Source organism: Astatotilapia calliptera, chromosome 15, assembly GCF_900246225.1.
Source record: "Astatotilapia calliptera chromosome 15, fAstCal1.2, whole genome shotgun sequence".
Taxonomy (NCBI): Eukaryota; Metazoa; Chordata; class Actinopteri; order Cichliformes; family Cichlidae; genus Astatotilapia; species Astatotilapia calliptera.
Window position 1 is genome coordinate 21,491,724 of NC_039316.1, and position 16,397 is coordinate 21,508,120.

General features: G+C 45.0%; 2 protein-coding genes across 3 annotated transcripts; one reads left to right on the forward strand and one right to left on the reverse strand.

Moving 5' to 3' along the window:
* Positions 1–910: 910 nt before the first annotated feature.
* LOC113037194 (integrator complex subunit 9-like) lies at positions 911–10,567 on the reverse strand. Of its 2 annotated transcripts, none has more exons than XM_026193992.1 (17): positions 10,472–10,567; positions 8,853–8,980; positions 8,711–8,771; positions 8,524–8,586; positions 8,066–8,205; positions 7,835–7,921; positions 7,515–7,635; positions 7,281–7,415; positions 6,693–6,804; positions 6,386–6,566; positions 6,059–6,119; positions 2,666–2,837; positions 2,448–2,572; positions 1,851–2,018; positions 1,557–1,655; positions 1,339–1,476; positions 911–1,254 (listed from the first exon to the last, which is right to left on the reverse strand). In XM_026193992.1, the coding sequence occupies exons 1-17, from the start codon at positions 10,547–10,549 to the stop codon at positions 1,081–1,083; spliced, it is 2,043 nt and encodes a 680-aa protein (XP_026049777.1). In that variant the 5' UTR covers positions 10,550–10,567; the 3' UTR covers positions 911–1,080. The 2 variants fall into 2 exon arrangements, with proteins under 2 accessions (XP_026049777.1, XP_026049778.1); XM_026193993.1 differs by lacking the exon at positions 10,472–10,567 and adding an exon at positions 9,287–9,453.
* LOC113037588 (platelet-activating factor acetylhydrolase-like) lies at positions 10,551–16,227 on the forward strand. Its single transcript, XM_026194826.1, has 11 exons — positions 10,551–10,568; positions 10,656–10,667; positions 10,776–10,926; positions 11,190–11,283; positions 11,383–11,451; positions 12,534–12,705; positions 13,315–13,428; positions 15,269–15,360; positions 15,525–15,695; positions 15,789–15,937; positions 16,127–16,227. Exons 1-11 carry the CDS (start codon positions 10,551–10,553, stop codon positions 16,225–16,227), a joined length of 1,143 nt encoding a protein of 380 aa, XP_026050611.1.
* Positions 16,228–16,397: the final 170 nt, after the last annotated feature.

Genomic DNA, 16,397 nt, shown 5'->3' on the forward strand with positions numbered 1-16,397 from the left:
GAAACGGAGCATTTCCAGAAGAGAGTGTGTGTGTGTGTGTGTGTGTGTGTGTGTGTGGAAACAGCAAACCACTGTGAACACTGACAGAGGCCCTGGTGTGTTCAGGGAGCCCAGCTTAAATATGCAGCCATCATTCCTGTTGAACATGTTTACTGTGCATTTCCTCTTGTGTCATGTCGGCGTGTGCTGGGAAAACACACCTGCTGTTACTCAGTTTCAGGAAGGAACACTTCTGTGGAATGTGAGTAAAGCGCTTTCCTCATTCTATCCTGTGCAAATGTAACCGGGTCATAAATGACATATTGTTATAATTACACAAAATGTGTTCTAGACCCCAAACCCTTCCTGTTATACCCGACTGTTAGGACCTTCAAGCCTGTAGTTTTGTTCATTCTCAGTTGGAGCCCCTCCTCACTGTTCTTCTTCTTTGGTGCACCCCTATAAACAGTGCTCCCCTTTGGCCTCTCCCCTTTTCTACAATTCCCCTGTGGGGGAGGTCGGTGTCGTCCCCAACACTGCAACACATAATGTATATTTAGCCACCCTGATATTTCTGATTGTGTGTCTTTAGTTCAGTCATTGTGTCTGTCTTTGCTAGATGCTGTAAATGTAAATGTGCAGTACGTGTGTGTCACATGTGTTATAGGCACAGTCAGTGCTAGCATGAACAGGTCATTCTTGCTAGCTTGGGAGTTGTGGTGGGTGGAGCTGACCCTCTTCCCTACTGTTTGCATTTGGTTGTAGGAGCTGGAGCGAGGTCTTGGTTTCTTTTACCCTTCATTGTCAGACACAACGCAGGAACACACCGGCTACACAAAGCCCGGGCTCGTGAGCAACGTCTCAGCTTCCACTATTAAAGCTTTCCTAAGACTAAGTGATGAACGACAGTCACTGTACGATTCTGGAAAACTTTTAAATACAAAATAATACATGTGCGAGTTTTATAAAATAAAACCAAACAATGCTGTACAGTGAAACGACTGTAAATATGGCCGTTGAGCATCCACACCTTCCCCTCCGCTTCTCTCCATAATCCAGTGACGCAGAAACACTGTTAGAAACTAACAGCCAGGATTCAGCTCAGAGTTTCTGCAGGAAGCGCAGCACCAGGTCCCTGAGCGTGGTCCTCAGTGGCTCACTGTCACAGACGATATGCGTCCCGTCCTCCTCCAGCTGAATGAGCGTGTCCTCCGCCTGCAGGTGCAGGATGTGCCCGTCTGCAGTTTCCTCCACTTTAACTTCTGTGATCCCGTGCTGCAAATGAGCACATAACAAGTTAGCATTAAGTTAGTGCTACTATCACAGCACACTGATAGCCCTCTCGCTCACATTTCCCACCTTCTGCAAAGTGGCCAGAAAAGCCTCCAGGGCCACAGCTCCACTCAGCATGGGTTTAGGGGCCAACGCTACGGGGGGCTCCTCAATCACCCGCTTCCTCTTCTTGCTGGGGGGCATGGGAGGGGGTTTGGGCACCGACTGGGAACAAATGAAAGACAAATGCAGCTGAGCTCTGATCAGCTGATTCTCTAATGGAAGTGCAAGCATTCTGGGCTCACCTGTAACGTGTGCTTGTTGTCCTTTGAGTGCAGCAACGCAGACACGGTCGCCACAGAGACGCCGGGTTTGATCTCAGAGGGCACCAGGGAGTTGGCCAGCTAGGAAGAGAAGAATACGACTCTCAGCAATTAAAACCGTCCGCCTGCTTTCTGACAGCGAGAGGATTTCTCAATAAAAACAGCTGATCAAACGCCACGTTGTCATAGTGATCAGAGAATTCACCAGATACTCTGTGGCCAGAAACTCAGATCCATCTCTGAGGAGTTTTGACTTCCTTCTCTTCGGGGCCTCACCTCAGGCAGGATGTAGATGCGTTCGTAGCGGCGTCTGAAGGGCAGGTTGAGAACAGAGCAGCGTCTGTAGGGCATAGGAGGAGGCTGCAGCTCCAACATCAGGTCGGAGCGGTGGGACTGGGTCAGAGGAGGCTGGGTGTACTGCTCGGGACACACCACGTGGAGAGGCTGCAGGAAGAAGACACGGCTTTTACACACAGAGTACAAATGTGAGCGGCTGAAGCTGGCTTTGTTAACATTTAAATTAAGGCTACAGCTAAACGAGAACTAGTGCTGCGAATGGGCCATCCTGGAACTACAGGGATGCTTCGATCAAATCCCTCAAATCTTAAGCAAGACCCGCTGCTTCCCTGAGCTCTGCCCTGAACGCTCACATTGTTCTGCCATTTTATTTGTATATTGTCTGTTAACTTGGAAATCTGCTTTCCATTCTCCCGTTTCACCCACAGCGCTCTCACAGACTCAGTCACTATGGCACAGCACAGTTCTAGCATCATGATGCAGCCTTTCCCTCCTCATCGTAGAATCATCGTTCCTTAGTCTCGGCTCTATTTCTGTGTATTTCTCTCATAATCAGATCAGGTGCTAACAGCATACCTGGACTTCCTTGAGCAGCTTTGATACTTGGTGGAAGTTGAGCCGTGTGTCAATGGGACAGTAAACGCACTTCATGGCTAACGGCTGGTACGGAGCCAGGGCATCCAGGTAGGAGAAGTCCGGCTCTGAGTGAGAAAGATCAGGCACTCAGGACATTACCAGCTCAGGCTTTCCTTGTTTTAGTCACGTGTGAGAGATGTAGCGATAGCTGTAATTACCAGTAAAGATGATGGTGTTAAGGCTGGATTTGCCCCAGAGCTCCATGAAGTGAACGACGTCCCCGAAGCGCAGAGAGGGGTGACCGGTGAAAACCACGCAGGGCTGACGGAACTCGCTGCTGAAGTCTCCGTGAATGCTGGGGTAGTGCTTCAGCTTGTTGGTTTGGATGAGCTGAAACATCAGCAGCACATTCAAGCACCAGTTTATCAACGTGACCTCGTCACCAGCTCCACAGGTGTACTTGTGTTTTCATCCTGGTATCTTTGTATCAGTCGACTCTGCTTTTTAAAACGTGTGTTAGAGGTATGATGCGCTCCAGGCAAAAGCACATCTCACTCACATTTGATGCAACTCATGGCTACATGTCATCTGTTATTAATGACTTGTGACAGCACTGGCCTGGTCGAACATACTATTTGCCTAATGCTTTCCAATTCAAAGTTTTCTCCAACCAAACATGACTTTGCATAAAACATAAACACTTCCTCAGAGATGAAATGCTGGTTTGGTAGCGAGGCTCCAAACGCTCAACCAGACCGCCAACAGGTCTCGCACGCCACAGCCGCTCTATCGCGTGACGCACACGGCTCCGACGTGCTGAGGTTATGAGCCGAGTTACGCCGTGTCGCAAGTTTTGTGAGGTGCTTTTGTGATATTTAACGGATCGGATTACATTTTTTATTTCTCTCCGATCCAGTAATTTAGGTCAGTATGGGACCGATACAGATACTAGGGGTGCAACGATATTCGTATCGATATTGAACCATTCGATACAGTGCTTTCGGTTCGGTACGCATATGTATCGAACAATACAACATTTGTAATTTATTTTATCAACTTTCCTTCTGACGATGCTGTCTGTGTGGAGCGCTCAGTGAATCTGCGTTCGACTACTCCGCCTAGGCTGCACTGTCGAGCGCAGATCTGCTGAGCGCTCAACACAGACAGCATAGTCAGAAGGAAGAGCGCAGGGCAAGCTAGCGAGACAGAAGTTAAGCTCTCCTTGCAACATGGACCTCCCCCACTCTCATTCAGATCTGGCGTTTGGAATTATTTTGGTTTTCATGTGACGTATGACCCTGAAGGTAAGCGAGTCATGGACTAAAGTAAAACAGTATGTTGGATGTGCCATGCAATGCTCAATTACATGGGTGGGAACTAGTGTGTTAGCGCAGTTAGCTCGTTAACGTGTTGGCCGTCTAGCCCCACGCACGGAGCGATCGGCGGTAGCTCGTTAACGGAGATTTGCCGTGTTGTGGCGTTAAGGTCATTTCAACGAGATTAACCTGAAAGCACTAGTGGGAACACAACGAATATGACTGCACATTTACGCCGACATCATCCTAGTGCAAAGACAAAAACAACAAGCATGCTACTAACTTTAGCCGAGTCATTTAGACAGCTGTTAGCACGTGATTCTCCTTATGCTGCTGAGAATATAGCCCAGAAGAAGCGGATAGTATAGCTTTTATTTTGGAAAGAGCCATTTCTCTGTAATAAACTCTCTTTTCCAAAGATGAGTGATTCCTCAATCAGATACAGGGCTTGCAATATCGCTAGCCCGACCTCCTGGGGCTAGCGATTTTTTCAGTCGGGCTACCAAAATCTATCTCTGCCCTGCCCATCGGGCTATTGTAGGAAAAATATATGTCAATGCTTCTGCATTCTTTCAGAAATGTAGCTGGGTAATTATGTCATTGGCATCGGTGAGCCACTGTCAATATGTGACATATTGAAGTCGCGTTTGAATTTGCGCTTGTTTTTTGCTTTCACTTTGCAATCGTGCGAACTGTGTATAGAGAGCGACAGCACTGATCTGTGAGTGATGATAATTTGTGCACCAATTCCTCTGACATCGTCTTATTAATCGTTAGCTTACTATGCAAACATGACAAGTGAAATCTCCCGCAGCTTAAACATGTGAGAGGTTGATCGCGCAGAGAATCGCTGAGCTTATGTGAGTGAGTGTGTAAAAGCAGCAGGATATATATTTGACTACGATGACCTTCACAGACAGATATATATTTTAGTTCTGCTGAGCCAAATAAGACAGGTCAGGGTGAAGAAGTGACAGCCAAAGAAAAGCTTACCACAAAACGGAGAAGTTATGACAAATCAGACTATAAGGCAAAAAGAAAGTGCAGCTTTATGGTTTCATGGACAAAAGAATTTCTGTGGCTGCAATATGACGAGCTAAATAACCAGGGCTGCACATAAGTGGTCCGCAGGTGCGCATTCGCTGTCACAATAAAAAACGCGCACAAGGGTTAGGGTTAAATTTAAAAACTGTACTTTTGAGTTAAAATATATATTTATAATTTTAATAAATGACAAATTAAAAATGCATGAACATTTTTTTGTATCGAAAAAATATCGAACCGTGACACCAAAGTATCGAACCGAACCGTGAATTTTGTGTATCGTTGCACCCCTAACAGATACGTAATATCAGATCGGTCCATCTCTAACTTTAACTTTCTCCCCCATAAAGACGACATTTGATGACCTCCACTGGGACCTCAAGTTAAAAACCTAAAAAAAAGTGGGTTCCCTATAAGATAATGATTATTTTCAGTATAAAGGAGAAGTGCACTGCCAGTAGGGCAGGGCAACATGGCCAAAAATATTTATCACCATATATATTTGAAAATGTGTGCTAACGATATAACTGACGATATAATTAACGCGAGACAAAATACTTTATTAGTGCAAAACACCCACCAAAGTATTTTCACTTAAACAAGCAGCTGTTTTTTGCATTAAAGTTATATAAAATGTAACAGTGCAAACTCCTCGCTGACAGTTTAACCAAAAGGCATTTCCAGTGGAAACTGGCCGACACATCCTCAGCATAACCATGTATAATATGCACAAAACTTAAAAAGAGGTCATACACACACAATACGGTAACATTATGTTGAAGCACAGCACGTATCGCTCCGCAAGGCTCCGCCTACAATAGCCATAATGCTCCAACAATCCATCAAGAGGTGCGGCTTCGTAGCTCAGCAAAGTCGTACTGAAACCTTTTTTGACAGAATTTCGAGCGCCGTGCACTAAAATCGGTTCAGTAATAACGACGGCCCGCTAGCATGCGCTACCACAAACAGTGCTTTGTTGTGTATCTGACGGACGAAAGCTAAACCAGTTCCACACCAGTGAAGCTGCAGCATTTTTACAAACCAGTTCAGGTTCATCTGTTTCATTCAACGATCTGCTTTCCCTCTTCTCGTTCTGCGTCGCCGCCATGTGCGTATGAAAACAAAGGTACTGCGCATGCACGTTTTACCCATATTCTATCGCCATGTTTCATTTTCTTATCGTTGCCTGACTGGTGTTACCGTGAGCGGTATGATATGGCCCAGGCCTAACAGCCAGTGTTCTTGACTCACCTCTGCGTGTGGGAAAGGCGGCTCTGGGAGATAAACCTTTGTTTGCTTGTTGTGACAAAGCCTGAAATATTGGAGAAAAAGAAAAAGCACGTGGAATATTCCACAGTCACACGTTACCGTCTCTCTGCTGTTTGTTGCACTCCTATCAAGTAACAAAACATCGATACTGTGTTCCTACTTATCAGAGTGACTGCATCATGACTTGTTGTGGAAGACGTGGAAAAATGAGGACAAGCTAACCGAGCACATGCTGAAGAAAAACAGTAAAACCTAAAATCACAAACTTTCACCACAGAATCGAGAAGCTTTCGATAAACGGCCGCTCACCACTCGGCGAAGATCTGAGAGAACTCCAGCGAGCTGTTGGCTATGGGTGAGATGAAGTAGAAGGGCGTGGTCCCCAGGTTGGCGCTCTCTATGAACTGGTACAAACACTCGAGCAGGTCGTAGATCACTCCCGAGGAGTAGCACGGCACCAGCACATTTCCTCCTGCCCGGATGGTCATGGCTGCAGAACGCAGAAGAACAAGCACAGACAACATCATTCAAGTTCCACTTAAATGATACAAGAATGACTTCAACGTTTGGTTCTTTTCACACGCCACAGAAATCTGAGCGCTACATTAAAACCCACCCAAGTTACTGCAGAACTCTCCCAGCATGCCGTCTGGGTTGGCAGTAGGCATCTGAGTGAGGCCTGTCAGAATGAGGACGTCACTATTCTTTAGGGAACTCTGGTCCATGGGCTGGGAGCAGAGAAGAAGAGAAACTGCAGAGTAGTTGTGATAGGACAGAACAGGCTGGATTCAAACAATGACAGCGTGCACTGACAAACACTCGCCTAAAGATTTAGCTTCCAAAAGAAACTGAGCACAGGAAAAAGGAAATCTGTGACTAAACAAATAACGGACTGCACTCTTTCCACTCTAGATCGTGACGGTTTTGTCCTCGATCCCTTCAAACTTTAACTTTCTCCCCCATAAAGACGACATGTGATGACCTCTGCTGGACCCTCAATGACAAGTTTTGACACCTTAGTAAAAATCAATAACGACGTGATTTAGCTGCACGAGCAGAGACCCCCCTCCCTGACTGCTGCACACGCAGTTTGTTCTGTAAACAGCCCCGAAATATGACAGAAATCACTCAGCTCAGGAAAAAAGCTTCAAGGGTTGCACCCAGGAGACTTTGAAATGGTGAAGCATTACGCCTGCTGGCCTACCTGAGGATGTGTGGTGAGTAGAGATGAGCCAGACACATAGGACACCTTCTCATGGTGAGACTGGATGATCCAGTTGGAGCTTCCCAGCGAGTAGCCGGAGCTTAAAGGGGAGACTTGTACAGCTCCAAACAACTCCTGCAAGAAAAACAAACGAGAAAAAAGACGAGAAGTCACCACTGCACGAAAGCAAAAATGTGAAATCTTAAATATCTCCTGGACAGAATCAATTCTCACCACTTTCTGTGAATAACCCACAAGCTGCACTTTGCTGAGTGCAGAGTTAACCTCCTGCATGCTGTAGCATCGCTTCCACATCCACACATCAACTGCATCCTTCAGCGGCCCCGGGAGCATCCTAATGCAATAACACAAGTATTCATTTGAACGGTGGAGTTACACCACCCTGTTAGTGGAGGTGTAACAAAACACCAGACAAATTAGGTGAATGGAAAATGAAACTTCAAAAATGACTAAAACAAAGTCAGTAACTGCATTTCATGTGTCAACTCGGACAAAACGCACACACACAGAATATTTTTACAAAACTAGACTACCTTTGTATCTCCTTGTTCTTCCAGGACGTGGCAGACTGGGCTTTAGGAACTCTCTCCATGAAGTTCACCAGCTCCTCCATCAGCAGCCTAAGGAAGGAAGGAGGAAGAACGAGCGTAAACGCAACCGAAGACGTGTGACCTGTATCTCATTTTACCAAATAAAATAATAATGATATCACAAAAATAATACAGAAATAGTAAGATGTGGTATTCATCCCCTGCATCTGTCACCTGCCAATCTGCAGCGTGGGCTCCGTGGCGTACACTGTCCCGGTGAAGCCGGTGTGCTCTGTGATGTAAGGCAGGGCCATCATGCAGTGGTAGTTTGAGATTAGGATGACATCGATGGTGGACAGGTCCAACAGTTCTCTCTGTGGGTTATTCAGATTAAATAAATATCATTGTGGTACTTCAGGTATTTATTAAGATTTATGTTTTAGGTCTACTGTGAAGGTAAAAGACGTGGTAATCACACTGCTCTGATCATAGTAACTGATTTCTCGGAGAGGATTCCCCTATTCTTGTCAATTGTGGCAGGCCTATCAGGTTTCTTTTTCTTTCTTATTATTTGTTTAAAATAGGTTGATTTGCTGCAACTCTGATGCTTCACAGTGGCCCCTGTTTTGCAGAAAGACATTCTAGCACAAGCTATAACACTGATGCAGAAACGAAGTATCAGGGATGTCTACCTCAGGGAGACAGAACTCTGGCTGTGCGTCAACAAACACCCTCCCTGCGCACTCCTTCAGCTCCTGCAAGCATAAGGCGAAACAGTTTTTTCCCCCACAGATAAATCGGCACATCTTCATAAAAAAACTGCAGTAAGTTGAAATACACGCCAAGTAACCTAAGCACATTACAAACAGCTTCTCGTGCCTTTTCCAAATTTATTGTTCCATCCTTAGAGACCCAACCAGGGAGCTTGGAAAGTCTTGGACTGAAAAAAAAGGATCATCATCATCATCAAGCAAAACATATCTGTTATCCACGAGTGAATGAATTCCTGTCAGTGACTCACCTGTGCACCAAAGGCAGGGGCAGGAAGTTGAGGACAGAGGTGGTGTCCAATCCACAGTCCAACATGATAGTGGTGGACTTGAACTTGAGGACATTGCAGGGCAATGTAGGATGACCCGACAGACAGTACTGCAAGGAGGGAATGCACCGTTAAAACCACAGGTGTGTGTAGGTGTGTGTAGGAGTACAAAGATACAGTAAAACAGGATAAACACGACACCAGGGGATTGTGTTTCCGTTTTTTCGTATGCATAGTTAAACACTTCACGCTGTACTGACTTGCTGTTCGCTGCTCGCCTTTATTAAACTTTATTCAACTGTACCAAAAAACGCTATTAGCTTCCAGCTAACAGTCACTTTTGGGTGCGTATAAGTTAATCATTTTCGACGATTCCTACATTCATTGTTCTCTTCACTGATCTGCTTTTTACTCACCAATTTCATCTTTAACACAAGGAGTTGCTGATAAATGAGTTGAAAACAGTTAGCTTTGCTAACGCAGCATCGTTCTCCACCGCTCTTCTGCTCCCTCCTCGCTTTGTTTCCCGCTCGGCTGCCCTCTGCTGCCCCCAACAGACGCGGAGTCACATCGAAAGTACAGACACTTTAAAATGCCATTTTCACTGAGAAGCCAGCGCTTACATGCAGCTGCTTTGGCAACAGCACCTTGGCTCACACGATATTAATGAAAATATGAATTAAAGGGTCGATGATTGTTGTAAACAAGTGATCCCAGAGCTGAGAGTCGCTGCGATAAACCAGAGCCGTATACAGAGCAGTTAACACAATTTCATACGCCTGGTTGAGTTTATATTTAGAGCCGCCAATGTCGTAATTACAGTAATGATAGCAGCATGATTGCCAACTGTTAAATAATATGACATGTAGGTCATTAAGGTTTCAGTTGGGGGGACGCCATTAGGCCGGCAAAGGCAGGACTGCCACAGTGACTCAACACCGTTCATCCACTACTCTGGTTTAGCCCCCTCCTATGCTAGCAGCGGCTAGCTGACAAAAACATTAACCACTCCCAAAGTTGTACATTTATCCGGTGACTGCTCTGTCAGTCCACGGTGTTATTGCGAAACCGATGCAGAAACAGCGGGCAGCGCTCGCACTTCTGTATCTCCGGTAGGCTTTTTGTTTTATTTAACGAGTGTTACCGGCGGCTAGAGTGGACGTTTGGTTAGGTCGCTGTCGAAAGTGCGCTAGTCGATGTTTTCTTATGGAGGGTTTGTTCAGTTAGGAGTCAAGAGATTTAACGCGTGGGCGAGGACAGGTAGGAGTTAACACGCCACGTTTTGGGTTTTGTTTTAACTGACAGCACAAACACTTCGACCCGTTTAGTTAAATGTGCGATTGTGTGGGGCTCTGCGGTTAGATCAAGGGCTGGTTACAGTTACCACAGTGATGAGTTTTTGCCTTTCATTTGATACTAATAAACGATATAATGATACAGTCTGCGTATACACATGTTCATTGCAGTCAGTAGCTTCCGTGCAGAAATAGTCCGACTTTTAGTGCTGTTATCTTTCCCGTTTATAGAGCAGCAGTATTGATGTACACGTGTGTGTGTTTCTATTTGCCAGACCACAGGAGGTCCGCGCTCAGTTTCTTCACCATGGGCAGCAGCTGCAGTAACCACCTCGGGATCCCTCCAGGCAACGGCCCAAACGCTGTGGGCTGCACTGACTTCATGATGGACCACACTGCAGAGGTACAAGCAAAAGAAAACCTTTGTTCGTGCTGACATGTAACAGCTGAGGTCACATATCTGTATTTGACATTCTTGAGTGTGCTGCAGATGCTGGGCTGGGTACCCACGGGTATTATGGAAAGCAGGTATTGGGCCAAACAGGCTGCTGACATCACGGGAGCAAATGGCCTTCTGCTGAGTTGCTTGAACTGTCTGTCTCTCCAACAGGGCACCTTCTTCCGGCTGTACTATCCCTGTCAGGAGATGGAAAGTGCAGGGAAGCCTGACTGGGTCCCATACAAGGAGTACTTTAATGGTTTGGCTGACTTCATGAAAATGAACAGGGCCCTCAGTGAAAGGATCTTCAACTACCTCTTTGGTGAATAAATTAGGAAAATCCAGTATTTCTAATGATTTCATGGCATAAAATTGACTATTTTTTCTCAAGTCTTGTGTGCTTGTGCTTCCACCTCCAACCTGACAGTCCATTTCTCTGTGGTGTAAAAGTCAAATGTATTTGGTCAGGACAGCAATATTATATGACTTTAGTCACTAAAAAAATAGAAAGCTGGTTTCTTTCATTTTCTAATGTGGTTTAAAAAAATAGGCAAAGTGAATGTTCCTCATTTTCATCTATTTCAGGGTCCTTCAAGATCCCAGCCTATTTGGATGCTCCATTTAAATCGAATGAAAAATGTCCCGTGATCATCTTCTCCCACGGCTTGGGAGCCTTTAGGTACACACACAATGCATTTGTTTTTTTATTTCATCACTCCTGCAGCAATAACCCGTTACAAGTTCTGCTCACACTGTGGCTGCTGTGATTGTTTCTCAGGACCTTGTATTCAGCGATATGTGCAGAAATGGCCTCTCAGGGCTTCATCGTGGCATCAGTGGAACACAGGTAATTTTCCAATTTAGTTCATATGTCATTTTCATGCCATTAAGCGCCAACTGTTCTATAGCAGGGTTGTCAAACATAGGGCCCAGGGGCCAGAATCGGCCAGGCAGAGACTCCAATCGGGCCCGCTGGAAAGCGTGTGATGTTGTGTATGTGCGGTCGGCAAGGTCTGTCATCTCGGTTGTGGGCAACTGACAAATAAAGGCTCTGTTCTCTCATCTCTATGGATTTGGAACTTTTAACTGTATTTAAAGTTTTGCAGACCATTGTGTCCATGCTACACCAGAAAGTTACTGATAGATACAAAAAATTAAATGACAGAAAAGTTCCCATTTTTCGAGCATCTACTATAGATGTTTTTACTATAGAAAAGTACATTATTCTAAATGCAGTGTGCACAATGAGCTAGCAACAGTGTTTCTCTTAGTTTTATGTTACATGTGTAAAATAAGACAAACTGTTGCAGTTGCACTTCTTTTCCTCATATGAAGATATCTCAGGGATTAATTGTTTCAACATCTTTACACTGGCAGAAATTGGAGTTTCTGACCTTAAGTGGTCCCCACACTTAAGGTGGGTCGTATGTGGCCCACGATGTAAAATGAGTTTGAAATCGGTGTTCTTTGTCATCTTCATTTGGAGGAAATCGTAGCTGAACGTTTGTCCTCTGCTATTGTTTGCTTGGCTGTCTGTTTATGTGTGGAGTAAGAGTGGAAAGGGTGTGCAGACAATGGTATGAACCAGCTCATCACAATTCTTTTCAGTATGCAGACAAGGGGGACCATATGGAGATGAACATAATGGCCACAGCTGGCCTGTCACTTACGGTGATGGAAGTGTTATTTTGCTGAATTTTAGCAGCCGGCGACATGCTGACAAAGCCGCAGACAGAGCACACGGCTGCAGTGTGAGAGCAACAACATGAGAGTGACTTTGCTTCTTACAGAGAGAGGGCCACACGCTGCCTCAAACAGGATGTGTCCTCTGCATGTGTCTAAACCCTAATTGTTCCAAGTAACATGAAGGAAGTAATATCTGTTCCCAGGGCTGGAACTACAGGTTATGGTTTTATTTTTCTCCCACAGAGACCAGTCGGCGTCAGCTACGTATTATTTTTGTGAGAAGCCAGAGTCAGAAAGGTCAAATGCAAGTTTGACAAAATCATCCGGTGCCACCCAACAGAACTTGGTAAAGGAGTGGATGTACTACAGAGCTCTGCAGCACGGAGAGAGCGAATTCCCCCTCAGAAACAAACAAGTATGTTGTCGCAGAGATTACCCACAGACTCCCTCTGTGGGTTTAAAATTCAGTCTCTTGATTGCATAAGATGTGAACTTCATACCCGCTTACTCACAGGCAGCTTGGCACTGATGTTAAAATCAAACCACATCCTCGTTTGTTCTAGCTGACATTCTTCTATTTTCATCTGGGCACGTCACGTTAAACGGCAAGCGTGTGGTCACATCCCGTTTATCTTAAAGCTGAAAGGAATGAGGGACTGCAGATAGCAGTTGGCTTTTTAAATCTACGATTAAGGCGAGGGATATTTCTTTTTTTTTTCTTTCTGTTCATCAGAGTAGCTTCGCAAAACTCACAGTTCAACACAATCCTGGTTTATCTTGTACTGGGTCCAAGTGCAGCAGCTCAGCTCCACTATAACTTCCTGTCCCCTCCCTTTAAGAGAAGCTCCCTCTGATTGGCTGCCCACCATAAACAAAAGTTTAGGGAGACCGGGAGTATATAAATCCCATAGTAGGGGAAAAAGATGGTTTTGTTTGTCGTATCTGTACAGATGTCATGAATGTAAAGGTAAATATTAATGGCACCTTAAAGAAACAGAATGAATTCATTTGTTTCATCTTTCAGGTGAAACAAAGAGCAGATGAATGCATTCTGGCTCTGGATAAACTCACTGAAATCAACTCAGGAATCTCAGTGCAGAATGTTCTGGAGACGCACTTTGACTGGTCAACGCTGAAGGTAAGCTTTTGGTTACCTCTGGCTGTGACATGCATGCAGGACAGCTGTCATGCATGCATGCATGCAGTGTGTGGTAGCAAACACAATAATGGAAATGTGTCACAAGACGCAGAAAGTCGTTGTAACACGAGCATGGGGCAAGTTGGCAAGTGTCACAAGGCTCCAGGAAACGCAGAAGTCTCTTTGAAGTTTGATCAAAGTTTGATCAAAGCTAAAAGGCAACAGTTGTAGCCTCTTAGCTTTACAGTGTTTAAAGCTAAAGCTGAACTCTTCTCACCTTCGAGGTGAACAGCTGATGCTGATACCTGGGAGAGCAAAGTGTGCTGGTTACTGACACATGACAGAGTGGTACATACATTAAAGGGTTAACCTAGCAACCAGCCGTCGGCAACAAAGCGGTGCTCTGAGCGATCCTGTGTGGACCCCCGTCGTAGGAAGCAGACATTCCAGCCTCTGGTTACCTAGGCAACTTCCAATCCATTTATACTCCTGTCGTGTGTCAGTCAGGGGTATTCTTCACTGCTTCGATTGCTCAACTTGAAACTGAGAAAAGTTTAAAGAGTAGATCAGGAAGCAACGGCAAGTTTTTGACCAGAGACCACAGAGTGGTGCAACTTCAAGCTGGGCGAAGAAACCACCGACAAAGCGATGTAGGCTAACCCCAGCACTCAACTCTTCTAAGCTTTGAGGTGAAGTATTGCAAAGATGATGCTGATTGACATATGGGGCAGGTGCCAAGTATGTACAGCACGGAGTGTCTGCAACAAACATCAGCTCCAAAGCGATGAATGGTTGATGAGTGAACTGCTTCCTGTGTGCACATCCTTAACGTAGGACACGCCCACTTCACAATTCCCGCACTTGTTCAATTTCTTAATCATTTCTTAGTTCACAAAAATTCAACTTGTACATTTGGAACATCTGTTTCAGGGTTTGTTGCATCCTGCTGTGTGATGCTTAGAAGACCAACGAGTGTTTCTAGCAGTGTTGTATCTTTGTGGTTATTGCAACTTTCCCTAAAGTCTCGAGCTTCCAAAGTTCATTTACCAGCACTTTTTGTTTTTATATATGAGCTTGGCACCGAAAGTCTTCATTTAGTTGACTTGATTGGCAATAAGTCTTAGACCAGGCTTATTTATTTCCCCTTTTAATGGTGCCACATTTTGCCACAAGTTTGAAAAAGTTGCCAAATCTTCTATTTGGTGTCATTTATTGAACTCTGAAGACATAAGAGTCATAACAACAGCATGTGGAAGAACCATACATGGCCACAACAGCATGGCACCTGCTCCTCGTGCTGGTCACGCAGTGCTGTGGTATAGCTTCCCATTCTTCAACCACTACTTTTTGTTTTGTTGGCTGACTTGTGAAAAACACTGTTAAACTGCCGATATGTCTTGTTTCTTCATACTTTGCTCATCCCATTCAACGCCACACAAGAGTCGACACAGAATAAGCTGTTTGGCATTGGCCCGCATACTCAACTCTGCTGCTCAACGCACAAATGCGTTTCCTTACAAACGTGGCACCAAATATACTTTGCAGCTGTAGATTATTGGCAAGAAGCATCAAACACAAAGTTCTTACTTTTTGTGCTGCCGTGTGTGTATAAACAATAAAATGACATCAACTAGGTTCAGATGACTTTTGAAAGTGCACTGAGGAAAAAACCTGTGTTAGCCTCAGCTTATCAGCTGCAGAGTCCAAAGTTCATGAAATGCTGTTTTGCATAAAGAACATCAGCAGACTTTAATCTGTGATCAGGAAAAATGTGAAACGCAGTGGAGTACAATTTAATTTGTGCTGATTTCTTAATTCTCTCTCATGTTCTTGGTAACAGAACTCCATGGACCTGTGCAGGATAGCAGTGATGGGCCATTCGTTTGGAGGAGCAACAGTCATAGAGGCTCTGTGTAAAGAGGTTAAATTCAAGTACGTTTTTATGGTTTCCAGTCTTTTATCACTTATTGTCCATAGAGCTGTGTGCATGAGGGCATTTCACTTTGCTTAGCATAAATTAGAAACGTGTGTTACAGGCAGCAGTAACAGACCCAGATTATTAAAAGTAATACCCTGGCCTGCTATCGTATAAACAGGTGTGGAGTAGCGCTAGACTCCTGGATGACTCCTTTAGACGATGAGATCTTTCCTCGGGTGAAGCAGCCAATCTTTTTCATCAACTCAGAGAAGTTCCAGTGGGCGGGAAACATCAGCCGCATGAAGAAGCTCGACTCGGCCGTCATACAGAGGAAAATGATCACCATCAGGTACCAGTACTGGTCTGCTGCACTTTCAGAGACTTTGGGGGTAATTTGGGCTGATTTTGTGATGATGTCTCTTCTTCACCTGCATTCTTTCAGAGGTACAGTCCACCAGAGTTTCCCAGACTTCACCTTTCTCACAGGCAACTGGATTGGGAAGCTGATGAAACTCAAAGGAGAGATCGACCCAGAGCTCGCCATAGACCTGTGCAATAAAGCAACACTAGCGTTTCTGCAACGCCATCTTGGTAAGAGCTCCTGCTAGTCGTTCGTCAGATTTAATCATGTAATGCAGGAACACAGCTGTGGGCACATTAAAGCCGTTTTTACAGGATTAATAGTAATATGTGTACAGTATCAGCTGAGCTGTGAGGAGTTGGCTGAGAGATCGACTGAACTCTGCTTACTCCCCTTTCCTCTGTGCAAAACTCTTGCAGGCCTGGAGAAGAACTTTAACCAGTGGGACCCTCTGATCAACGGAGAAGATGAAAACCTCATCCCAGGAACTAATGTCAACTTGCTTCAGTCCGCCATCTGAACCGGCTCTGTGCCTCTTATACTGTGGCCTCTCACATTCGCCTTGGGCGCAGGAGTCAGTGCAAAGGGTTTAAAATGTCAAGTCAGGCCTACTTGGCATTTTTTAAGCAGTAATCAGATGGAAATCTAATCTCTACCTCATCAAAGGATGGATTTATTTTTTCTGGATGG